The 27,336-nt window shown below is 40.7% G+C and overlaps 1 protein-coding gene across 3 annotated transcripts in view; it reads right to left on the bottom strand.

The window, feature by feature from the left end:
* The window catches only part of LOC146867121 (uncharacterized), a 122,521-nt gene that overhangs the window by 15,927 nt on the left and 79,258 nt on the right, over nt 1–27,336 (bottom strand). The window contains exon 2 of one of the 3 annotated variants that reach the window (XM_085603575.1): nt 6,622–6,762. The exons of the other annotated variants lie outside the window; for them this stretch is intronic. Within the exon in view, the coding sequence (XP_085459701.1) occupies nt 6,622–6,762 (141 nt within the window). The remainder of the gene's footprint in view (nt 1–6,621; nt 6,763–27,336) is intronic. 3 annotated transcript variants of the gene reach the window in all.

Below are 27,336 nucleotides of genomic sequence, written 5' to 3'. Positions count from 1 at the left end.
TACAAAAGGGGGTGGTGATGGACGGAGCATCAGAACCAATCAAACACTCGCACCCAGTCAACAGATCTAGGTTTGATCCATCACCGTTCTTTAGCCCACTCTGCCACCCCAGTTCAGACATGGCCATATGCAAATCAGTCTGACCCTGTGCCTCATGGGATCAGTCCAGCCCGAACTGCCAAGCCATGCCTTCCCTGGACCGGAAACAAGCTTCCTAGGACCGGTTTCTGGCATTTCAGCCGTCTTCAGCCAGGCTCGCTTGAATCCAGTGGCAAAGTGAGCAAGGGACTCACGTCTGAGCATACCCTGCCAACTTATGGCGAACAAAGCGGTACAAAAGGGGGTGGTGATGGACGGAGCATCAGAACCAATCAAACACTCACACCCAGTCAACAGATCTAGGTTTGATCCATCACCGTTCTTTAGCCCACTCTGCCACCCCAGTTCAGACATGGCCATATGCAAATCAGTCTGACCCTGTGCCTCATGGGATCAGTCCAGCCCGAACTGCCAAGCCATGCCTTCCCTGGACCGGAAACAAGCTTCCTAGGACCGGTTTCTGGCATTTCAGCCGTCTTCAGCCAGGCTTGCTTGAATCCAGTGGCAAAGTGAGCAAGGGACTCACGTCTGAGCATACCCTGCCAACTTATGGCGAACAAAGCGGTACAAAAGGGGGTGGTGATGGACGGAGCATCAGAACCAATCAAACACTCACACCCAGTCAACAGATCTAGGTTTGATCCATCACCGTTCTTTAGCCCACTCTGCCACCCCAGTTCAGACATGGCCATATGCAAATCAGTCTGACCCTGTGCCTCATGCGATCAGTCCAGCCCGAACTGCCAAGCCATGCCTTCCCTGGACCGGAAACAAGCTTCCTAGGACCGGTTTCTGGCATTTCAGCCGTCTACAGCCAGGCTTGCTTGAATCCAGTGGCAAAGTGAGCAAGGGACTCACGTCTGAGCATACCCTGCCAACTTATGGCGAACAAAGCGGTACAAAAGGGGGTGGTGATGGACGGAGCATCAGAACCAATCAAACACTCACACCCAGTCAACAGATCTAGGTTTGATCCATCACCGTTCTTTAGCCCACTCTGCCACCCCAGTTCAGACATGGCCATATGCAAATCAGTCTGACCCTGTGCCTCATGCGATCAGTCCAGCCCGAACTGCCAAGCCATGCCTTCCCTGGACCGGAAACAAGCTTCCTAGGACCGGTTTCTGGCATTTCAGCCGTCTACAGCCAGGCTTGCTTGAATCCAGTGGCAAAGTGAGCAAGGGACTCACGTCTGAGCATACCCTGCCAACTTATGGCGAACAAAGCGGTACAAAAGGGGGTGGTGATGGACGGAGCATCAGAACCAATCAAACACTCACACCCAGTCAACAGATCTAGGTTTGATCCATCACCGTTCTTTAGCCCACTCTGCCACCCCAGTTCAGACATGGCCATATGCAAATTAGTCTGACCCTGTGCCTCTTGGTATCAGCCCTGCCCGAACTGCCAAGCCATGCCTTCCCTGGACCGGAAACAAGCTTCCTAGGACCGGTTTCTGGTATTTCAGCCGTCTTCAGCCAGGCTTGCTTGAATCCAGTGGCAAAGTGAGCAAGGGACTCACGTCTGAGCATACCCTGCCAACTTATGGCGAACAAGCTTTGTTTTCACAATATCTGTACTTTCCGGATCTTTTTCTGCGAAATATTCAGTTTCTTGTACAGATTTAAGTACTTGATTTCGCGTTGCAGCAAGACCTAGACTCACCCAAATGATTCTTCTTGATTTGGAGTATAGACTTGCAGATGGTAACCGATCTGAGCATTCATACGCTCCAATTTCTCGATGGGATAACATCTTCAAACTGAAACTGCATAATTTCTTACTTAGACTCTTCTCGTGAGAAATCTCTTCCCAAATTTCTTTCAATTCCGTCTTTTCTGATTTTGTAATGTCGGATGTTACATAACGAGCCACAGCAATGGAATTGTCCGCAACATACTGAATATCCATGTTAGCATTCCACATGGACAGAATAACCGGATTGTAATTATTTATGTATTTTGACTTTTCGCTTCTTCTTAAATTGTAGGTATTTTTTGTAGACTTTCTTGTGATGGTATGTCGCATAGGTGACAAAACTGTTTACTCTTCCTTTTGATATTACAGGACGTGGAATCCAAAAGGACATTTTGTATAAAACTTTTCCTTAGACTTTTAGTTTCGTTGACCGTATTTTCCACAACGATGGCTTTGGAATAGTAAGACTTGTTGTCTTAAGTTGTTTTCTTCTGTGCTTTTGGGTATGGCACATGTGGCATATTCTTCAATGAACGACAAAACAGTATCATCAGAATCAGTTCCGAATTTAGGGGCATCCTTGATCCATATCAGCATATGTATATGAGGAGCACCTCTTGGTTGATACTCCTTTCTCCAAAAGAAATCCACAACTTCTCCAAGAGGAGGATTTTATTTATATGCAGATAAAAGACATCGTAGCTTCAAATCTATGATTGAAATACCTGCATACATTAACTGGATCCAAAGAGCACAATTCTCCAGGTGTCTTGTATTCAATATTTTTTATATTCGAATTTGCCTCTCGAAGAAATTCAAGTAAATCATCCCAAGCATATTCAGCACAGCTTAGGGTAAGGACCCATGTAGGAGTGCCTAAGTTCCTTAGCATACATTTAAGTTCTCCATGACGACGGTACCAATACTCATTAGTACCACGCTGACATGCCATCAGATTAATCAGCTGAGATTCTAAATGATCATCTCTCTGATGTACTTTATCCATAAATTCCTTTGCAGAAACCTTTTTCAGATGTACTCCTGTTTTCAATATGTGATTGACTGCATAGGAAAGTCCGGACAAGTCACTTTCAAATAAAAGATGAAATATATATGTAATACATTGTCGAGATCTTCTGCATACAATCTTGTTGTCCGATATTCAGATGCAGGAATCTGCACAGGTCGTTCATCATACAGGGGTGTGGAATTTAATGAAATATCTACTTGTCCATGGGGCAGCTTGCTTAATAAATCTATTTGTCCTGTAACAAAATCCACTTGTCCCTTTGGTGCCATGTAGTGCGGCAACAAATTATGGCAGCAATCTAATTATATAAGAGCTCCTATATAGCCTCTCTGATTATGCCAGGGCTCATACCATAGTGTTTGTATACTTGCACACCCCTTATGTTGCCACGTGTCCGCAGATCTACATACTGGGGATGAAGGTAGTGGTAAGCAATAGTTCCAGGGTTAGAATGCCCTTTTGAATCTGTGCAAACCTACTAACTTGCATGTTTTAAGGTTTTTCAACAACTATTCTCAAATATTTTCCCATACTGAGAAATGTTGGAAATTTACTCCTGACAATGGATGACGTAAACCTTCTTTCAGAGTTGTTTAAAAAGTGGTTGGAGGGAAAGTAAACTTGCAAACACTCAGATTTTCGCATGGGCAACTCTACACATGCATATTTGCTCATGCTAAAATGTACTTCACAAATATTTTATAAGAGTAATATTTCTTGTCCTACTTCTGTAAATTCTTGGGCATTCATGAAAGCCGTATAGCTGCACTTAATGCAAGAACATATACCATAGGTGCACTTTTGAGACTTCTTTAATAATTTGGCCACTAATTTGGTCTCGCGTTGACCATGACCTTTTGCGTTTATTTAAATTCTGTCTCTCTCTCTGTATTGGCTGGCTTCACTGTGAGTGACAGCATTCTGCTCTTTCAGAAGGAGCATATCAGCACACAAAGTAGATTTGTTCAGTGCCTGTAACTACTGTGGGAGTGTGTGCTTTTTGAGACCAAAAACAAGTTTTGATTTTGCCATTGTTTGTTATAATGGTGAGGGCCTAGCAGCTTCCACACCAATAAGGTTATACAAAACCCCTGCCTAAACAAGTCACACATTGACAAAACTAAAAAGCTGACCACCAATTTCAGACCTACTGGCTTTACCACTGCTTGTTTACTTTTGTTTCCCATAATCTTATTGAAACTGGTAACACTGATTTTCCATTATGATTATTTTTGGGAAATACTAGCATACATCAACACACGTTACTGAATGACGCTGCAAAGAAGGGTACCTGAAATTTTACAGTATTTGAGCAAAATGTTTTTTTCCCAGCTATCATATTTTTATCAACATTTTATTTTGAAAGCAAAGCATCATCAATCTTGCTTTCAAGCTTCTGCAAATATTTGCATCAAACCAGAGAGCATTCTGGGAGCATTATACATAGCCTCATATTGCTAAACTTTGAAAAGGTGTATACACATTTTTATACTGGAACCACTGTCAGTAGTGCAGTCAGAGCTTACAACATTTACTTAAAGCACTCTCCCTAATAATATAGGCTTTCAACTAATGAACCATAAATACAAGTTTGAGCAGCTTGAACATGGACATAAATATTACCTTAACTGCAGAGAGTCCCCCCTTCCCTGATCTATAATGTAGCACTGCAAACTGGCAGTCAAAGAGTGTGCTGCAGGGGGTTGGCCCTACTTGTCCCAAGGACAAAAACCCCAGGAAAACTTGTTGCCCTTGACCCCAAACAATACGTCCTGGGCGTCGGGCGATAGGAATTCCACATCCCTAATCATATCATCCTCCTTTTCCTGTTGGGAACAACTGCGAAAAAAAACGAGCTTCCAAGCTTTCTTCCCATACAATCATGGGACTTCCCTTTGCTTTTTTCATTTGGAATAACTCAATAGTATTGCCCATCACTTCTCTGGAATGAAGTGGATGTACACTGTAATGTTCATAGATTTCTTCACATCTGGACATGTTCACCTTTTCAATTTGTCCACTTGACGTTTCAGTATCTTCTGCTAAATCTATTTCTTCTTCTCCTACATACACATTTCTATAGTACTCATTATGTTTTATCAGATACAATGTTGCCTTTTGCACTTTCCTAACATCCACTAACTCTTGCCAGATTTTCTTATTCTTAGTAGGAACACCATTAACTAGAATAACTAGTGGTTCATTTTCTACATTCTCTACACCAATAGTTTCAATATTTTTATTTAAATCTAGAGGTAAATATACAACTCTTCCTATTAATCCTCTCTGTAAATCTGAAGGAGGCAATTTACCTGTTTTAGGCTCCATACGAACGTTAGCCTGAAATGGGTGCACACATTGAATGAGAATAGACGCATAGGTATTTAAATCTATCAGTTCTGGAGGAATAGCAACCAACTCTAGATTATTATGAACAGCTCTAGCGGGCATTTTATTCTCATCTAATTTTTGCAAATACGCTGGTCAGAACCCAAATCAAAACAATTCTCTACCAACAAATAAGTTGCAAATTCCTTCCACTCATTATTATTTTCTCTTTCACTTTTTAAATACAGATCAACAGTCCTAGTCTGATGTTTATAGTGAGTTCGCTGGCAACAAATACAAGAATAATTTGCCCTTTCACCTAAAATCACCTACAACTTTGTAATTTGATCTTCAAAATTTTTTGTACTACTATGTTCAACATTCTCTTCAACATTTTCTTCTATTAATGTATCAGTTTCTGCACTCAGGACCAAAGTAACAAAACTCAATTTCATCACAAACCTTCTTCACATCTAATACTGATCCACAAAAAAGAACACTGTTCAACTCATTTAACATTAGTGCTAGACTTTTTGCATAATACAATCTTCTGACTAATTTCCGCATTTGAGTATGGTGCACTGCTAACATCCTGAAATGGTGAAAAACACTTTGACATACTTTCCTAGAAAGACAAGTCAGAGAATGACCTTGCAAACCAGTATTTTTTCTCACTCTGCAAGGGTCTAGTCCTTGCAATATCTTATTCTTTTGTTTAACAGATTTTTTACTATATGCTCGTAAGAAATTGCGTAAAATATCAATACATTCTTGTCGTACACTACAAATACTACTGCAATCCCAAGTGTACACTGGGGCTTTAGGACGTCTGCCTAGAACTTCATCAGCTATCACTTCTTCTGCATTTCAGGGAACCATTTTCTCTTTCTCATTTGGACAACCATTTCTAACCTCATAAGCTCGACCACTGGTATCAACTGCATGCAACAAATCATTGGTCTGTAAATAACTCTCTTCATTAAAGAAAGGCTCAGAACTTGAACTGTGTTTCCATTCACCCAAAAAAAAAAATCACAAAAATTAGTTCTGTTAATTACTCTTTTACTCTTACTTTTGGCCTTCATTAAATGGATTGGTTTATCTAGTGATCGAATTCTGTTTAAAACTAAAATAAATAGTTTCCTTTTTACTGCAAAAGCATTTTCAACAATGGATTCAATATGCTTCTTCTTTTTACAAAATTGTGCTCTTTTTCTATATTTTTTCATATCTTTCAGCAAATTAAGAACCACTCTTTTGTAAAAAAACAAAAATGTACGTATGTCTTTGTACTGATTTTGCCTTCTTTTACCATACTTTGAATCTTTTGCATGTAAATTATCTTTTTTTTCTTTTCCTGTTATTGATTTTCTTTTGTCTAGTCGAATCATTGTCATTAGTTTGCACATTCCGCACACTGTTTGTAGGCTTTGAAAGTTTTTTAATGAATTCCTTGGTTGTATTACCAGAAGACTTCTTTTTAGCCACATGTTGGTCATCCAATACTTGTTGTTGAATTTTCTTCGGATAATTTTCCTTTTTCTGTCCTTTTCTATTTCTTGATTTTTCAGGCATGATAACTTTATTTTAATGATAATAAACAATATCTGTAAAAAGTAAACATAAATAAATGTAATTTAATAAATTTATAAATTATACTTTTCAATTATTATACAAACACATTCTATATAAAAACCATTTAACCACTTTATTTTCTCTTCACCAATTGAAATTGTAATTCAAGGTGTATACATAACTAAATAGGTGATTACAGGTCTGCATGTGTAATGCACAAAGGTTTCTACCACTGTTTGTGTTATGCCCTGGGACATTATATGAGTACTTACTCACCGACTGAATGATTACAGTCCTTCAAGGAGAATGCCTGGGAGAATGTATAAGTGTTTGGGTTTTGGCACAGTGAATGGATTACTACATGGTGCTGAATGGGTCACTGGAGGAGTGTAAGGGGAGTGAAAGGGTGTTTGCTGGAAGTGTATGGATACTTCAAAAACACGAGAGGGATCCGAGGTCTAATATACAACCCTTGATATAAAATTCAAGAGAGTTGACTAATAACAATTTTACGCCAATAGTGAGATAATATAGGTAAACATGTAATAAAGCGATACAAAGGTTGAAAGAAACAGAAGGTGAAGCAAAAAAGCTTGATCCAAGGATAATCAGCATCCCATCATTACACTCTTGAAGTGCCCAGGGTCATCATCTGGGTTACCAAACAACTCTTCTCAGAGCCCTCATATTATATTGAGGCCATATGAATGAGTTGTATCCTTATCAAGAAACATCCAGAAAAAGAGGAAAAAATAGAGAATTGTTAAGAGTGCAAAGAAATAAACAAATATTTTTTGTATTTTACCAGTGCTCATAAAACAGAATACACAATTGATTTGCACTAGATATATGTATTACTGAACTGTGCCCCATCAATCGTATTTCTATCTAAAAACAGTGAACAAAAAAGAAAAGGAAGGCAGGTAACCAACGTTTGCTGCCCACTAATTGGTCGACATGTTTCAGCCTTCAGGAGAAACTCTCCCTGGCTTTCTTCAGGACCTCATGATCAAAGTCCCTAGTATGGACTTTGGAAAAGAAAATGGGTTACTACTATACCCTTGTATATGTTATCCAATTCCTCAATGTGATTGCTGATGATAGTTGACATCTACAAAACGAGAGAATCAACTAAACAATAAATTAAATTCGGAAGTGAAAAATGAGAAATAATCACGAGACATTTAGCTTCAAAACGTCTGTATCCTCATTCTTCTGAAGAACGCTTAGAAAAGAATCATGCTTACCAAACAATATCTGAGGAAAAAGCCCCACCTCACTCGGCACCAGCTTAAGTCAAGGAAGAGGCCCCGCTCTGCAAGTAAACGTGAGCCAATAAATCAACTGGTCTCTAAACCTAAAGAACGGTACATTTCTCAAAATTTGAAGAAGGATTTGTAAGTGCTTGACGATATCCCACACTCTTAGTAGTGATCGTGACCGGGACATGTCAGCCGTGTTATCATTTGGCATCTTATTAAAACAACGTAGCTAAGTTTGGCATAAAGATAACTGAAATGCAACTCCTCCAAGATGACGGATTAATCCACAAAAAATATATTCTAGGCAGAAGCTATTCATGATTAAATAACTTTTAGACTGTATGGATCGAGATGCAGCGCTCAAATGCATCGTTATTATGAGCGAATCTTCGCAATTTCAGATTAAGACATGCAAGTTGCGAGCTTATTTATAAATACAAATGCAAGAATTGACTCGTGAGCCGTACCTGTCCGTCGGTACCTCCGGCTGGGACTCGTACTGGGATGGAGGTACCTGACGTGACCGGATCCGCTGTATTTATTTCGAGTTGAAAAACTCAGCTGTCTACAATCAGTAAAGCCCGCCAAACGAGTATCCGGCGCGCTGAATGTGACGTCTATAGAACTACAAAAAGAGATCTCAATTGCTGGTTATTGTAGTTCGAAACTGAAGCTGTATCTTTTTTTAAAAGACCAACTCGAAAAAACTTTATTGTGACATGCGTTTATCGCTACACTGTAACACAGGGAGTGAAAACTATTCGGAAATAGAAGTTTATTTACAGTGAGGATATAAAATTCAGTGAATGTTCATATGGAAAGGCACACGTGCTGTATGGGATTATTTGTGCCGAAATAGAGACGAACATCTAAACTTGAGAGCAGGAAGAACTTTCTCTAGTCATGAACATTAGAGATTGTCTAGTGATGATGTAATCAGTACTACAGTATATCCTGGGCCAGACGCTACCATCTGTTCTGATCACTTTTGTTTTTATTTCTTATTATTTACTTTTTCTTTAGCGACATCCATGGTATCGCGTCGTTAAGACCCTGGGCATCGCTGGACAATTTAAAAATCCATCGTTGCTCGCGTAAGAACAAAAAATTGGACACATCGCTCACATGTGATGGAATATAAGGTTTTTCAAGTACAGTCCAATTAAAATCACCCGCATCATGATCTTTTTCAACAAAGTGTTTAGTTAGTTTCGTGATGGTTTTTTTACATCTGAATGTACTCTTGTGTTCCTGCATCCGTAGTTTTACTTTTCTTGTTGTCATACCCACGTACTGTAGCGAGCATGGACATGTAATAAGGTACACAAGGTTTTCACTGTTGCAGTTTGTGAAACTTTTTTGTACCCAAGGTATGGTGGTACCAATGTTCACAGTTTTAGATGCTTGGGTTTGTGGGCAAACGGCACAGGTGTCGCATGGGTAATGGCCCTGGACTGGAGGTAAACCCCATAAGGTGGTATCTGTAACTTGTTTCTGCTCACGAGGGCGAGTATGGACCAGTACATCTTTCAGATTAGTGCTTCTTTTCAAAGAAAACAAAGGGAGTGGTATCTTGTCAGAATCGCTGTTAAGTATTCGCCAGTGTTTGCGAACACTTTTTTGGATCATGTTGGTTAAAGTACAGAAGGTAGTAACACAAGTTAACCGCTCCAGTGGAAGTTTTTCCACTGGGGGTTCTAAAAGAGCGTCCCGGTTGTTGTTGGATGCTCTTTTATACGCTTTTTTAATCAGTTTCTTAGGATACTCCTTCTCAAGAAGTTGCTGTTTCAAATTTGCAGAATGGGTTTCAAAATTCTCACGGGTAGAACAGTTCCTCCTAATACGGAGAAATTGCCCGTAGGGCAAATTTTCGCGAAGCGATTTGGGGTGTTGACGGTCAAAACGAAGTAGTGAATTTCGTGCCATAGGTTTGCGGTACAGTTCGCTTTGTAGACCAGTGGGAGTGACAAAAATAGACAGGTCTAAAAAAGTTATCCTGTCTTTGCCTACTTCCACAGTAAATCTCAGGAATTCATTTCTAGTGTTAAGCCACTCTTTGAATGCTATGATAGATTCCAAACTCCCGCGCCACACTGTTAAAACATCATCGATATACCGCTTCCAGAAGCGGATCGATGTGAAGAACGGATTGGAAGTGGTCAGAATGTGCTCTTGCTCAAAAGTGTGGACGTAGAGATTCGCCAAGCTCGGCGCAAAAATACTCCCCATACTGGTCCCGGAGGTCTGTAGATAGATAGTTTCCTCATATTTGAAAAAATTTTCTTTCATAGCCAATTGGGCCAGGGACATTATAAATGGGACTGGTGTTATAGAGTCTAAGGTAGCTTTAACCAAGATATCATTAATGGTATCTAAGGTTTCATCTTGCGGTATTGACGTATAAAGAGATTCAACGTCAAAGGACACTAAATAGTCAAGATTTTGATCAAAATCAATCTCAGGTAGTAGTCGCAAGACGTCTTTCGTGTCCTGTAGGAATGTCGGCATGGTCTTCACTATGGGCCGCAGAAAATGGTCTACGAAAGTGGAGTGTATGGATACTGACTGGGGAACTGAAGGTGTGAAAAACAAGTGGTTAGAGGACTGCATGCATAGTGGATAGGTGTGTGTAGCAGTCCATGTGCTATGTCCTGGGTCACTGCATGAGTACCTGGGTACTGACTGAATCATTAGAGTACTGCAAGAAGAGTGCCTGGGTGAATTTATAAGTGTTTGGCTTTTGGCACAGTGAACAGATTAGTACATGGTGCTGAATGGGTCAGTGGAGGAGTGCAAGGGGAGTAACAGGGTGTTTGCTGGAGTGTATAGATACTGACTGGGGAATTGAAGGTGTGAAAGACAAGTGTGTAGGTGGTTAGAGGACTGCATGCATAGTGGATAGGCGTTTGAATCAATCCATGTGCTAATGCCTGGCTCACTGCATGAGTACTGAAAGATTAGAGTTTTCTAACCAGTTATATGTATGCAAAGACATGAAGTACCCAAAACCTTCTCTCAGAATGGTTCCTAAATGCATACAGACACACAGTGTGATTTTAGACAACAAACACTATCCCTTGATATTACCAAAACACATTTTCTTGTCTGGAATGGGTAAACTGAGTGCACACAATCCACATATTTTACTACTGCACATTATTGTAGAAGCCTGACTCATTTTACAAATACATAAGCAATGACTGGTTTCTAATTCTACCAAAATGTGAGAACAGGATAGGTTTTTAAGCAGTTATGTGTCTGCAAACAAATGAAGTATCCAAATGCTTCTCTCAGAATGATTCACAAATGAATACAGACTCATAGTGTGATTCTAGACAAACAACACTATCCCTTGCTTTTTACCAAAACACATTTACTAGTCTACAAGGGGTAAGATGAGTGCATACATTCCACATATTCTAGCACTGCATTTTAGTGTTGAAGCCGGACTCATTTTGAAAATACATAAACAATAACTGGTTTCTAATTCTACCAAAACGTGAGAACAGGATAGGTTTTTAAGCACTTGTGTGTCTGCAAAAACATGAAATACCCAAATGCTTCTTTCACAATGGTTCCCAAATGCACACAGATTCACAGTGTGATTCTAGACAAACAACACTATTCCTTGTACTTTACCAAAACACATTCACTAGTCTGGAAGGGGTAAAGTGACTGCACACATTATACATATTTCAATACTGCACACTACTGTGAAAGCCTGACTCATTTTCTGAATGCATAAGCAATGACTGGCTTCTAATGCTACTAAAACTTGACAACATGACATATTTTAAAACAGTTCTCTCAGCAAATACCCGATGTAACCAAATGCTTCTCTCACAATGGTTGCCCAAATGCACACAGACTCACAGTGTGACGCTAGACAAGCTACACTATCCCTTGGACTTTACCAAAACACATTCACTACTCTGGAAGGGGTAAGGTGACTGCACACAATCTACATGTTTCAGTACTGCACTTTAGTGTCAAAGCCTGACTCATTTTCTAAATGCATAAACAATGACTGGTTTCTAATTCGACCACAATTTGAGAACTGGAAAGGTTTTTAAGCAGTTATGTGTATGCAAAAACATGAAGTACCCAAATGCTTCTCTCACAATGGTTCCCAAATGCACCGAGACTCACAGTGTGATTCTAGACGAGCAACACTATTCCTTGTACTTTACCAAAACACATTTACTAGTCTACAAGAGGTAAGGGGACTGCCCACTTTGCACATATTTTACTACTGCACATTAGTGTAGAAGCCTCACTCATTTTGCAAATACATAAACAATGACAGGATTCTAATTCTACCAAAACATGAAAACCGGATACGTTTTTAAGCAGTTATGTGTCTGCAAACACATGAACTACCCACATGTTTCTGTCACAATGGTTCCCAAAGGCACACAGACTCACCATGTGGTTCTAGACAAGAAAACTACTCCCTGGACTTTTAGCAGGAGAAACACATTACTCTTATTAAAAACAAAATGCACCACATACATCCCCTCACAAATTAATAACTCACCTTTCAAATTGTTTTGTAGATTAAGAAGTGTGTCAGTCACACACCAGATTTTCTTATACAGAATCTCTGTATGGTACTGCTTTCAGGAAAACCAAAGAATGGCAAAGTTTCCCTCATTCTGCACATATATACATGTAAATATCAAATCACATTGCTTCCCACAATAATTCAAAAGCAAACACACATTTCTATTGGTTACACAATTCAACCCTTTCCAATTGACATACGTTTGAACCCTACACCCAATGTGCCTTCTGCCTGTTAACATAGAAACAGTTCATGGAACACTCAACTGGGCACACAGGTCACAAGTTCAGCACACAGTGTTGCTAATCAAAACAGCAAGTGTGCTTGACTTTTCACTATATCAGCTTATCCTATATGATGTTCTTTTCAAACAGTTTTTGTTAACCAATAAGAAACATGCTTTTAAAAAAGAGAAACATGCACCCTAGTTTTCAGACTAGAATGTTCTCAAACAACCAATCTTTTTTTTTTTTTTCAAAACTGTATCTTATCCACCATTTTAGAAAAATCTTACTTTTCAAACTGCCATTTCATTTACAGAGACCATCTGAGTGCATCCAGACCTCCTTTCAAGATGCTTAGAGTGTGGATTGTGGGACACAGCCATATTTTCTGGAGCCAAAGGTATGCAGAAAACAAAGGCATTGACAAAGACCTAGCTTTGCCAAATGTAGACATTAAATGGATTGGACAGAGAGGGTTAAAGTGGCACCAATTGATGCGATTGGTTAAATCCTTTTTACATCTCCAACACCCTGACCTCATAATTGTGCCCTGTGGTGGAAATGACCTAGGCACTTTGACTGGGGTAGATCTGGAAATGCTTATCAAGGACACCTTTGGAGAATTGATGTCACTTTTCCCCCAAACTGCCTTTGTCTATTCTATCATATGCCAAAGGCAGAAATGGAACTGTTCCAATCAATTTTGTCCATAGATTGAGAAAGCTAGGAAACATGTCAATAAATCTGTTTCTGCTTATCTCAGAGATTATAGGATGGGGTCCATTTACAACAACAATCTGCGTTTTAATATGCAAGGCATCTATAGGAGATGGTGTACATTTTACTGATGAGGGTAACAGAGTCTTCCTCAACAACTTTAGACTCTGTATAGGTACTTACTTATAAGTACCAAAATCTCTCAATAAACACAATGGCTCTTTTTAGAGCCACTCAAGATCGAAACACATGCTCGATGTTTATCTCAAAAATCTTTCTTTTTTTTTTGCTTGATGTCGCGCACCCGACGCGAGAGGAATCGTGCACCCGACGCGTACACACCAGGGGCTACTCCAAATTTTACCGTAAAAAAAAAAAAATAGTACCCATCACTAATTTCTATTCTCTCCGGGGACCCCATCCCCCGGGGCTCATTTATAACGTTGGGGACCGTGAGGGGAGCCCCAATGCCCCCACGGTCCCAGCCGGCTCCCCGCGTCCTTCGGGAGCCGGCATTGTTTTTCCACACGGGGAGCTGCAAACATATATAAAGTTCAGTGTTCGCGTGTACCTCTGCCATCAAATGGCGGTGGGCTGCCGGCGAGGTCTTGATCCTCCAAATACCAAAACGACAATCCTCCTCACAGAGATCAAAGATTGCGCCGAGCCCAAAATCCGTCTTTAATGTGGTTTATTACATCCAAAGCATATGGCAAACAAAGCCCGACGCGTTTCGGAACAGCCGTTCCTTTCTCATGGGTCAATTTGACATTTGATTTGACCCAGAACATATAGTGCAAAAAGAGTGTCAACAGGCACAAAGGACCACTTCGTAACCTCAAATGATAGAACAAAACGGCATCCATTTTGGAATGGTCAATTTCTACATGATAGTATATACTCCCAAGTGGAAACAAAATCATACTTTAAATTAAATCTAGCAGAACATAATAAAATATTGAAAATGTTCGCTTTTCTTTATATACATGGGGTTTCATTTATACTGAAATGCCTCCATACAAAAAAATATTATTTTTACACAATTTAAAGTTAAACATTTTTGCAATTCTGCCCTAGTGGGCCATGTTAATTTCTCAACACTTGGGGCCATATGTAGGTGGCATACAATTTACAGATTCTTAAATACCGAATTTTACCGATTCGGTATTTAAGAATTGGTAAATTGTATGTAGGTAATAATTCGGTAAATGTTACCGAATCGGAGAAATTCGGTAATTACCGAATCCGTATTTACCGATTCGGTAATTACCGAATCGGTAAATACCGATTCGGTAATGGGGGGGCACATTCAAGGGTGGCAGGGTGTCACATTGACACCCTGTTGCACCCCTGATTCCTGCATGTGTGCACATGTGGCGGACATACATGCCCTAAGGGCATGTATGTCTGCCACATGGCACTCTTATTTCAGCAAAATATTGCTTTTTGCAATGTATTCGGTATTTATCACCAACCTATATTTGGTGGTAAATACCGAATTCTAATTCCTACACAACACTCATTAGAGTGTTTCCTACATCTCATTTCAGGATTCGGTATTTACCGAATCGGTAATTTTACCGATTCGGTAAATTACCGAATCCTGAAATATGCCCCCTACATAGCAAATGCCTAAATACCGGTCGGTAACGGGATATTTACCGAAAATCGGCCGTTACCGACCGGTATTTGGCTTCCTACATATGGCCCTTGAGGTTATATTTTTTCGTCATCAATTTATCCTCTTATGTATATACAGACAATTTAGACCAAGTGGGCAATTTTCTTTATGGAAAAGTATAAGACTTTAGATTTCACATATGACACCATCCACAGTTGCTCATTTTGCGTTTCTTCATAACAAGGTATTAACTCGGTCTCCTGTAAAAATAAATAAAACTAAATGCACTGATCAGTAATGATCGGATTCTTTGTTAAAAAAAAAAACCATCATACTTAAGAGGCAATCATGCGAGATTTGATATAAAAACAGCATCTTATTTCAAGGAACTCTTTCATCTATCAGCCTAAATGTACCGATAACTCTTCATCCTTATTGATGCCCTCAGGGTACATGGTTTCGTACTTTATAATCATTCTGGATTCTAGACGACATAGCTCACGAATCCTGTTTTCTCCCTTTTCTGAAGTGGGAATTCTGTCCAGGGCACAATATCTAAGTAAACTGGCATTTTTGTTGTGGTAATCTTTAAAATGACGGGCAATGGCATATTGTCTATCTTTATTAGTGATTGCTGGCATATGTTCTAAAATGCGCTTTTTCACCTGATGGATGGTGCTGCCGATGTATAGCAGATGGCATGGAGAAATTAGAGCATATACACAAAAATCCGACTCACAGGTCAGATGTTTTGAAATTATAAATGGTTTCTGTATTTTTGATAACTTAACTTGCTTACAGTTGATACTGTTACGGCATGCCTTGCATGCTTGGCAAGTATAGAAACCTTGTATCTTAAATTGAGAGCTAGTCTTTACGGGTAGCATACTTTTACATAACATGTCTTTTAATGCTGGGCATCTACGAAATGTGATTTGGATTACTATCAACACATTTTACTAAAGTCTCATCCATGCCCAACACATTCCAAAATTTCTTAAGACATTTACGTACATCTTCTGCCTGATTGCTGAATGATGTGATGAATCTAATGGAATCCTCCCCTTCACTAGCATTATCTTTCATTTTCAACAATTCCTCCCTTTTAACGTCTTAACTGTTGCTGGCTGTTTTCTTCCGGAATAGTTTACTTTCCAATCGACTTCCGTTTACTTCAATTGCTACATCTAGGAATTCAATAGTATTCCTGTCCATTGAGCAAGTGAACTTTAGATTAAGTTATCATTGAGGGACTCGACAAATTCGCTAGCTTCACTCTCATCTCCTCTCCAGAAACACAATATATCATCAATGTATCTTGCCCAGAGGACGACATGGCGAATAAAGACTTTGATGTTCTTTGCCACCTGCTCCTCCCACCAGCCTAGGTACAAACCTGCATAGCTGGGGGCGAAGCAGGTTCCTTATGTATTTTTGATGACTTTACATTCAGAGTTATCTCGTGGAATGTGAAAGGTTTTACTAACCCTATTAAGAGACAGAGAATATTATCTCATCTTGCCTCTTACAACCCTGATCTGGACCTTTTACAAGAGGCCCACCTTTCAGAAGCTGAGGCATTAAAATTAAAGCATGGCTGGGTGGGTTCAGTTTTATTCTCTCCTACTTCAAATAAGAAAAATGGTGTCATTTTGTGTCAGAAAAAACTGAAATGTAAAATTATATCGCAAGAAACTGATACTGAAGGGAGATGGTTGTTAGCTAAGTTATTAATTAATATTTCCTTAACGGTTTTTAATGTTTATGGGCCTACTCATCCTGATTGTTATTTTTGGCCTCTAATTACACAGAAATGTATTCAATTTAGAGATGACTATTTTATACTAGGAGGTGATTGCAATCAAGTTGTTGACCCATTTATTGACTGCCAATCTCAGGTTCGCTTCGCTCCTAACAAATCACAAACATTTTCTTGACACTATATCCCAATCTCATCTTGTTGATTCTTGGATAGTTTCTCACCCTGATACTCTTGATTTCTCTTTCTTTTCTCCCCCTCACAACTCCCTTTCTCGTTTAGATTATATTTTTCTTTCTCAATCTTTGTCTCAAAACCTGTTATCCTCTTCTATTGAACCTATTGTTATCTCTGATCATGCTCCAATTAAAACTGATCTTGATTTACTCCCACCACGTCCCAGGTCCTCCCGTTGGTGTTTCAATAACACTCTCCTTCTGGATCCTCTTTTCTTTTCTTCTTTTGTCACCTTGCCAACAAATTCTTTGATTTAAACAGCGTCGCCTCTTCTTCCCACCATGTTCTATGGGATTCTTTTAAAACCACTGCAAGAGGCTTCATTATAGATTTAGTTTTAAAGAAAAAGAAAAGCTTTCTTCAACAACATAAAGCTACCCTAGCGCACATTAAATCCTTAGAACATAAATTTTATACGTCATCGGCGGATTCTGTACTTCCAGCTTTGATACGTGTCAAATTAACATTTAACAAAACTTCTACTGATAATGCATCTTCTATTCGTCTTCGTAGCAGTGCTCGCTACTACGGAGGTCTTAAGACCTGTAAAGATCGTACTTTGATTGATTCTATCTATTCTCCAGATGGTTCTCTTCTACACAAGGATCAGGATATTCTTAATGCATTCAAAATGTTTTATATGGATCTTTAAAAACCAGAATCCCCTCCCTCCAGCTCCCTTATCCAATCCTATCTTGGCAACCTTCAAACCCCATCTACTTCCCATTACGTTTAGATCCCCTTATGCGTCACTTGGTCGGCAAGGAGCAATGCGGTTTTGTCAAGGGTAGGCTGACTTCAGATAACTCTCGCCTCTTTTTTAATGTTCTAAACAAGATTCCTTCCCTCGCCACATCTTTAGCGGCCATCTCCGTCGACGCTGAAAAAGCATTCGATAGAGTAGATTGGTCCTTTCTATTTGCGGCTTTGAAATGGCATGGTTTTGGTCCCAAATTGATTTCACTTATTTCTTTATTATATTCTGCCCCTAGAGCCTCGGAACTAATTAATGGTAGTGTCTCATCCTATTTTTCCCTTCAACGCGGAGTTTATCAAGGCTATCCTCTTCCCCCCTTATTTTTCTTCTTGCCCTTGAACCCTTCTTATCTTCAAACCGCAATAATGATTCTATTTCTGGATTTTCTTATGGTGATCAACATTTAAACCTTTCCGCTTATGCGGACGATATTCTACTTTTTATTTCTGATCCTGAAACCTCTGTCCCCCCTCTATTACGTGAATTCACTTCTTTTTCCCTTGTTTCTGGATATAAAATTAATTCAGATAAAACAGAAATCCTCCCTCTCACCAAATTTTGTCTCCCACATTCTTTTTCCTCCACTGGTTTTACTTGGAGTGGTTCCAAAATCAAATACTTAGGTATGTAGTTCTCCAACTCCATTGCCTCTACTATTAAATTAAATATGTCTGTGGTCCTGTCTCGCATTGACAAACTATTTTCCACTTGGAACCCTCTTTTTCTTTCTTGGTGGGGTCGATTAGACTCAATCAAGATGATGATTACCCCTATTTTGATTTATGCTCCTTCTATGCTACCTGTACATATTCCTGCTTGTAATTTTAAACAAATTGATTCTCGTCTCTCTAAATTTCTCTGGAAGAACAAAAGGGACAGAATTTCTTTATCTTCTCTTCGCAAGTCAAAATCTGCTGCAGGTGTTAATTTTCCTGACTTCCGCCTTTATCAGATATCATTTTGTCTTCACCAGGCCTCAAAGTGGCTCCTTTCTGAATCCTCCCCTTTCACCCCCCTTTGGCTTTCCATTGAGCGCGCCTTATTATTGCCTTTCTCTTTCAAAGAAGTCCTCACTTTTTCTGCCAAAACCTCTCACACTTCTCTCCCCATGTGTAAACACACTTGTTCTTTATTAAGTTCTCTCATCTCACCAAAGTCTGTTGTGTGCAGATTTAGATTCCGTTTATAGGTATCCCGATTTATGCCCTTATATAAGTACAATTCACATTGCCCTTATTTGGACATAGAAATCCGGCCCTTATTTAGACATTGTCAGTAACCAAATACAGGCATGGCCACCTACATCCGTCCATCCACGTCACAACGATTTCTTGGAAAACCAGAGCCTTAAGGAATTTCCCCCAGCTTGAATATTAATTTCTCCAACAACTCAATAAGTATGCATGAACATCTATTCCTTAGGGGTTTATTCAGGACGTTCCTCTGCCCGACTTTTACGTAAATACTGGCATTCCTAGACACCTTCAAGGTAAAAATATACCAGCACTTGCCTTGGCAAATTGCGGTTCCCGGAGGATTCATTCCAATCTAGACTACGCGGTTTGCCACGGCAAGTTCGGAAGGAGGTCGATGCACTGACCTGACGCGGTCATCCTCCTCGTAGAGAATCCAGCTCCAGTGCTCTCTGACTTTCCTTGCGGGGGGTTAGAATATAGAGTTCAGAAAAGAGATTCCAACCTCTCTCATTCGCAGGTATGGAGCTGACTAGAACTTAGAGAAACATTTGGCAACTCTTGGCTACACTAAAATATAGCTAGCTATACTTTAGAAATAGCACCTACTTCAAACCTCGTACTGCACTTAGGTTAGGTACACTGGGGTAGAACAATTTAGAAGCATCAGATGAGTATCACATTTTAGCATATGTTATTTATGTATGTATTTTGATTAATATATGTCATAGCTACAAACCATGCTATTGCAGTATTATTTTATCTTACTGCTTACCTTGTACATTCTGTACTTCGCAGTCTGTCTTACGAAAGTATGATTTTGTTTCCACTTGGGATTATATACTATTATGTAGAAATTGACCATTCCAAAATGGATGCCTTTTTTTTCACTCATTTGAGGTTACAAAGAAGTCCTTTGTTACTGTTTACACTTTTTGCACTATGTGTTATGGGTGAAATCAAATGTCAAATTGACCTGTGAGAAAGGAACGGCTGTTCCGAAACGTGTCGGGCATTGTTTGCCATATACACATACTCTGCAAGAAGCTGAAGACGTGGCTCTTCATAAAAGGACTTGGGGACCACAAACCTACACACCTGCCCAAGTGCCTGGATACCCTCTTGGGTGATTAGTGCAATATACAAATCAATATAACATATACATACCTATATATTACCTACTGGGGGTCGTTGGGACCTAGTTTCCATAGGAAAAGTATTTTTTGACTTGGCTATAACTTTGTTGTCGTTTGACCAATCTGCATGAAATTTTCCCGAAAAAGTGTCAAGGTGGGTTCTATTGTTATGGAAATTTTGGGGGTGATCAGTGCAGTGGGGACCGAGAATTTGGGGCGCGAAATAAGGTTGCGTTTGGAATGTTAATTCCCATAGGAACCTTTAGCCACACCTACAGCCAAACCGCTCAACGAACTTACACCAAATTTGGCAGGGAGGTAGATGTCGGTTCAAGGAAGTACCTTTTGCTTATTTGGTGTAAATCAATTCAGCAGTTGTTGAGAAATGTAAGTGAAAAATTATAGTGATATCTCTGGCCGCATATATATATATATATATTTTTTTTAATTCTTTTTATTTGCATTTTTAAACAACAAAAAACAACGCAACCCACTGCTGTGTACACATGACATGTTATGGACGATACAGCCGCCCATCAATCCACCGCCAGTAATACTATAGATACGCACCCCTACAAAGTGTTCGAACAACAGGCGCTTGACCCAGCCACCTACCCGCCCCCTCCCGTCGTACTGTCTGGCCGCATATATTTTGTGGTGATTTTGCGATGAATCGCGAATGCATGTGCCAACGGAAATGCTCTGATTGGCTGGACATAGCCTGAACAGAAAGTTGCGGCCGCCATTTTATCTATCGAGAATGGTTTCCGGGGCTGATAATTTGTGTGAAAGCCCACATAAGGGGTCAGGGTGGAGATACTCTGACCCCATGGTTGAGAAATGGGGGTGTTAGTGACACAAGTTATGTGATTTTATTTTTAATCATGGCCAAATTCGCGACGTTACGACAACGTCACGACCGTCAGAGCGCCCCTCCCCCCCGGGTACCGTGGCGGGGATATTGTGACTATTAACGTCGTGAATATTGGTGAAAATATACAAAAATATATCAGTGAATCATTAATAGGCATTGTTATAGAGATATTGAGATTTTGATAAATGTTGTTATAGAGCTATTTTATATAGTGAGTTAGCTACTGTGATGGTTAGAATTAATTATATTGTTATCATTTTTTAATGTGGTGGTGGCTATTGAATTCCTGCTTTTGCTTCCTGCTTTCGTGACGTAACCGCGGAGCTCATGATTACTGACATCATCGCAATATCCGGCCTCACTGCGTAAATGGAAAAAAAGGTTTTAGAGATACACTAGAAAAACATGAGTTTGAAGTGTACAGTAATAAACCCCAAGTGTGTAAAATACTGTAATATGTGTGCATATATGTGTTTTGCCTTTATGGAAAAGGCGCAACTGTTGCAGTTAACGGCGACGTTGCAACGTCCCTAATAACCACAAAACCGGAAATAGGTCTGAAAGATGGGTTTTAAAGAAACTTGGTACAAAAATATGAGTTTAAACATGCTTTGAAAGAAGAGTGTATATAATATGTGTAGGGCAATGTTCAAAGTAGTTGCTTTTGCTTTCTGTTATTGCGACATATCCGCCGGGATTGCTACGTCGTCGCGAATATTAACAATGTAAAGAAAAAAAACAACGCTTATTAATCCATGAAGAAAATACAAGCTTAAAAAAATACCCCATATAGAGTCATTTTACATAGAAAATACAATTTAAAAACCTTTAAAAAAAACAAATCAATAAAAAAATCATAGGTTACATGGACGTTATAGTTGAGAATAGAATTTGAAAAACCTTAAAAATTCAATTTAAGATGTCATCAGTGATGTTACTGACCATGTCGTGAGTGATGTAATATGTGAAGTCATAAACAGTGCATTGCGGGGGCGCGAGTTGTAGTTAGCTCAGCTAACTATAACTGCTGAATTTCTCTGTTTTTTTACGAGTGAACTATGCCCCCAACTATTACGTCCCTGTAACCTTTGTTTTTTTTCTGTGAATTTCTAAGGTTTAAAAAAAATTATATTTCCTAACTAGAACGTCCCTGTAACGTTTGCTTTTTTCAGTGATATATATATATATATATATACACATACACACACACACACACACATATATATATTTATTGATTTTCACTGAGAAAACAAAGGTTACAGGGATGTTATGGTTAGGTTCCAATTTTGAATGCACAAACCATGGGAGAAACTGGTCACGAAACATATGTCCGGTTTTTTGGAAGTTAATGACTGTCTGGACATGGCGCAGTTTGGGTTCAGGCCAGCGCATGGAACCGAATCAGCTTTGGTGACCGTTCTGAGTGACCTTCGTTCGCGTGCCGATCATGGTCAAGCAGCCTTTTTAGTGCTGCTTGACATGCCGGCAGCGTTCGATACGGTCAATCACGCCATCTTGACCAGGAGATTGGAGGAGGCTGGTGTGATGGGTCTGGCCCGAGATTGGCTTGTTTCATACTTGGCCAACAGACATCAGGTGGTTGCCCTGCCTCCTTTCAAGTCTACCATCAGAAGGGTAGGGCAGGGCGTACCCCAGGGATCAGCCATCAGTCCCATTCTTTTCAATCTTTACCTCCGCCCCCTGGTCAAGTTAATTAAATCTTTTGGCATAACGGTCACCAATTATGCTGATGACACCCAACTTATCTTCTCCTTTGAGGGGGAGAAGGCGGTGTCACTGGAGACCTTTCACCATTGTATGGTCTCCACGGCGACCTGGCTGAGTGACAATTCGTTGCAATTTAACAGCTTCAAAACGGAGGTGCTGCATTGCTCAGCGGACCGTGTCCCACGACCCCTACCGCAGGACTTTTGGCCTCCCTCCTTTCAAGGTACGGTAGCAGCGGCAAGCTCGGTTCGTAATCTGGGGGTGACAATGGAACCCAATCTTCAACTAGAGGGTTTCATTGATAAAACAGTGTCCTCCTGTATGGGGCTGTTGCGCACTCTGCGGAAGATTCTCCCTTTGCTTCCCGCCCATGCCAGACCAGAAGTAGTGCGCAGTATCATTTTAAGTAGACTTGATTACTGCAATGCACTGCTTCTGGGGGCACCTATCACGGCATTAGGCAAACTACAACGGGTACAGAACTTTGCTGCTAAGTTAGCATTATCCCGCCAACGCTTTGATTCGTCATCCACAGCACTCAAAGACCTGCACTGGCTGCCTATCTCTCAGCGGGTCGAGTTTAAAGCTTTATGCTTGGTCTTCCGGGCCCTACATGGTTTGGGACCACTACCCCTACAGGAGATTTTCTCTTGGTACATCCCTATTAGATCTCTCCGCTCTGCTTCAGCTAACTTGGTAGTTGTCCCCAAAATCCGGAGAAAGCGGATGGGGGGACGCTCCTTTGTCTATATGGCATCTAAGTTGTGGAACAATCTGCCACTGCCGCTTAGATGTTTAGGAGATCTCTTCTCTTTTAAAAAAGAATTAAAAACTCACCTGTTTCCAAGGATTGAGTAGCCTGCCGATACAGTATTGTTTTTGCTGCAAGATCAGTTAGATCACAGCGCCAGGATGCCCGATGGGTGACAGTAGCGCTTTATAAATGTGCTATACATACATACATACATACATACTTATCTCAAGAAACTTTAACTCGTGCCCTAAGGTAGCTATACCTTGCCCCTGCCATGCACAGTTTTCTCATCACTAAATGTATTGCAAATGGTGCAGTTATATTATGAATGATGTCATACAAGATGTCAGTACTGATGTAATGTGTGGGGTAAGCAGCAGTGCATGATGAGGGTGCGAGGTATGGTTACCATAAGGCACAAGTTATATTTTCTTGAGATAAGTATAACTATTACTGTTGAATTTCTATGGTTTTGCACGTGTTAAAGTTTAACCTTACTATAACATCCCTGTAACCTTTGTTTTTTTCAGTAAATTTCCAGGCTTAAATAATATTTAATTACTTTACTTTAATCAAAACCCCGCCTGCGGTCAGGCCCTGTCCCCAACCCCTCAAAACCCCACCTGCGGTCAGGCCCTGTCCCCAACCCCCCCCCACAGGTACCCACCCCCCTCCCGGGGACAATTACGGCCCAAGGACCCCATCCCCTGGGGCTACCCAATCACTAAAAGGAGAGGGGGCTGCATGGCCCCTCTACCTGGGCCACTTTCAGCCTTGGTATCCCTATCCCCCAAGGCCCGGAAAATTAGTGAAATGGAAGGGGTTCAGCACAGCCACCCCTATCCGGGTGGATTACGGCCCCAGGGACCCCATCCCATGGGCCACTAAATTACTTATAGGTGAGAGGGTCACATGGCCCCTCTCCACGGGCCATTTTCGGCCCTAGGGTTCCCATTCCCCATGACCTGGCAAATTAGTGAAAGGAATGGGGGGCGATTTTTATCCCTGGGAAACATATCCCCCGGAGCCATGTGGTCCCCTTCCCCGTGCCAATTTGGTCCCAGGGACCCCATTCCCTTGGTCCAGCCACTTGTTCCTGGGTGCCCTGGCCCCTCCCAGGGCACCCAGTGTGCTCTGTTGGGGACTTTGGAGAAGGGGAGCTTCAATGAACCAGCAGTCCCTGCCGGCTCCCCAACTCCATGGGGACCCGCCATTGCTCCTGCTCGCAGGGAGAAGCAAAAAATGCTGCTTCCTGCATATGTGAGTAATTCTTACATGTTTTCTTGCCTGCTTGACAGCGGGTAGGAAAACAAATGAAAAGTCTGCTCCCAGCGGGCGGGGGCAGTTTTCCAGCTCCATCCCGCTGGTAGCAGACGTATTGCTTGCTCTCGCTTAGCGGGAGCTGTCAAAGATCCTGCCAAAGGAAAGCAAACAACTATGTCCCGAGGGTGGGCACCTCGGGACATAAGAAGCAAGCCCTGGGTGGTGGCAGTCCTTAGGGCCATTAATGGTTCCTGGAGGGGGGGCTGCACGGCCCTCCTCCTTTGTTATTACAGAGCCTGCCCCAGGGAGGTGGTGGTCCCTGGGGTTGAAATCAGCCCCGGGGGGGGGGGGGGGGGGGGGGGTGTGTGGGTGGGGGCACATGCCCCCCTTATTTGAATGTTATTGTCTTGTCCTGGGAAGGTGTCAATCCCCAGGGCCGAAAATGGTCTATGGATGGGATGTGTATAGCCCCTATCCTCTTTATCCAGCGTTGGAGTGGCACTGGGGACGTGGTGGTCTACGGGGTCGACATCTGCTATGGGGACGCCCCTTTCTCAAAATATTTATGCATGCTCCTGGGACCTGGCCCACCCGGGGGTTCAACTATAAACAAGTTCAGGAGACTGCATTTTTTTTTTTTTTTTAAATCCTGCGATTCGCGAATCCGCCAAGATTATCACTGGAAATAATTTTTTTTAAATGCTTCTTGGCCCTGACGGGGTCCTTGGGGGACCTCACCACCTGGCCTAGGGTACTCATGCCCTGACACCTTCTCTTTTCTTTTTACTTTTTTGATTGGGACTCAGCTAAGTCAGAGTCCTAAAATGGCTGCAAACACTTCAAGGTTAAAGTGTTGGCAGCTCGAGCTATTAGCAAAACAATAAACACTTTCTCTATGTAAACTAGGTACCAACTTTAACTAACTACCCAGATTCCCCTGCTTTATTTTTGCATACATATACAGGCCTCGAAAAATCGTAAAGATTTTTATTAGACCTGCAGGTCTAGTGACTTAAATAATCTACTCAACCTAATTATAATGCTCTTGACCCATAAACTGGTTTCAAATTATGTGATCCTGGGCAAGTATTTTAATTCTCTGAGATGGCATTTTCTTTTTTATCACATATGAAAGCACCTTCAAATACAAGAGTTCAGCAAGTCTGCTGTACAGAAAACTTATGTTTGATTTAATAAAGAAAACATTAGCTCCACATAGAATACAAGTATAGCCACGTTTAGGACTCACTTGATTGCAGACTTGCCTCTTTGTTCATTATTTGCATTGCCATTAGGGCTTGGGCAGAAATGTTTAAAAACTATCATGTTAATACATATATAACTAAAACAAAGTAGCAGCTCACTGCCATATGCAATCAGCAGGTTTTACATTGAAATGGCCACAGAATGTGTCACTAACATGTGGTTTTAAAACTATATAGAGTACAAAGTTTGAAAATAAAGTTTCTGCAAATATTTGTAATTTACACATCACCAAGTAAAGTGTTCTGTTTTGTTTTACTCCAATTTATATCTTTGTTTGCCTCACACTTCTGAATTACAAAAAAAAGTTCTTTCATAATTCCTGATATACTTGTACTATTCATTTACAGGCTGTTTAAATATTGTGTTAGGGAAAAACACAGACATTTTACTGCATTTTGTTTCACAATTATTGTCAGATAGCTCACTTGACAAAAAGCATTAACTGTTATAAGAGAAAGAAAAGTAAACACCATTTTCCAGGAACACATGAGCAACAATTACTAAAATAACAAACTGATATTTGACCTCTGTCCTTGAACAGTTGGTAAATGTATCAATATAAAAACAAGATTTAAAGGCCTCTTAATTACTCATTCACTTTCTGAATGAACAGAACACCTGTTTCTTTCAGCTTAAATTTACTTGCCAGCAGTGATGAGTAAATGCTAAAAAATCTCACTCGCAATTGGATTTTTCAAAGCCTGATATATATATATTACTACTGCCGGTAGCCAGTAGGTAGTTATAGTTAAGACCATGTTAATTCGCATAGTGTTTTAGACACGCCTTCAGCCCGAACTGCTGGATGGAATTACATCAAATTTGTCAGAAAGTCCGTGCTTAATTTGTGCCAGTGCTTTCCTGTGCTCAGCATCGGCACTTATTTCTCAGGGCCGGGACTACCAAATTTTTCTCCCCTGGGCCCAGTAGTTAATAAAAATAAATGTACGTACCGGTTCTCTTTCCGTTCAGATGCCTGCCTGGCATCTTTCCAGAGGACGGCCCACCCAGGTCCACGCATGAAGACTGCATCACGTTAGTGATATCAGCACTACGCCTGCCTTTCACCAAAGATCGTCGTCAAACTCATACCATTTCGATAATAGTGGCTTAGGGCAGGCTGATGAGTGAGGTGGGGGTGCAGCAGGCTGGGAAAGTTCAGGACATGCCGGGCCTGCACGGAGTAGGAATTATGCTTTGTTGCAGCTAGAACCTGTTAAGGATAAAAGCAGCAAAAACAATCGCTGAGGC

Source organism: Triturus cristatus, chromosome 1_2, assembly GCF_964204655.1.
Source record: "Triturus cristatus chromosome 1_2, aTriCri1.1, whole genome shotgun sequence".
Lineage (NCBI taxonomy): Eukaryota > Metazoa > Chordata > Amphibia > Caudata > Salamandridae > Triturus > Triturus cristatus.
Note: the sequence above shows the minus strand (reverse complement) of the source record. Positions and strands in the feature narration are given on the sequence as shown.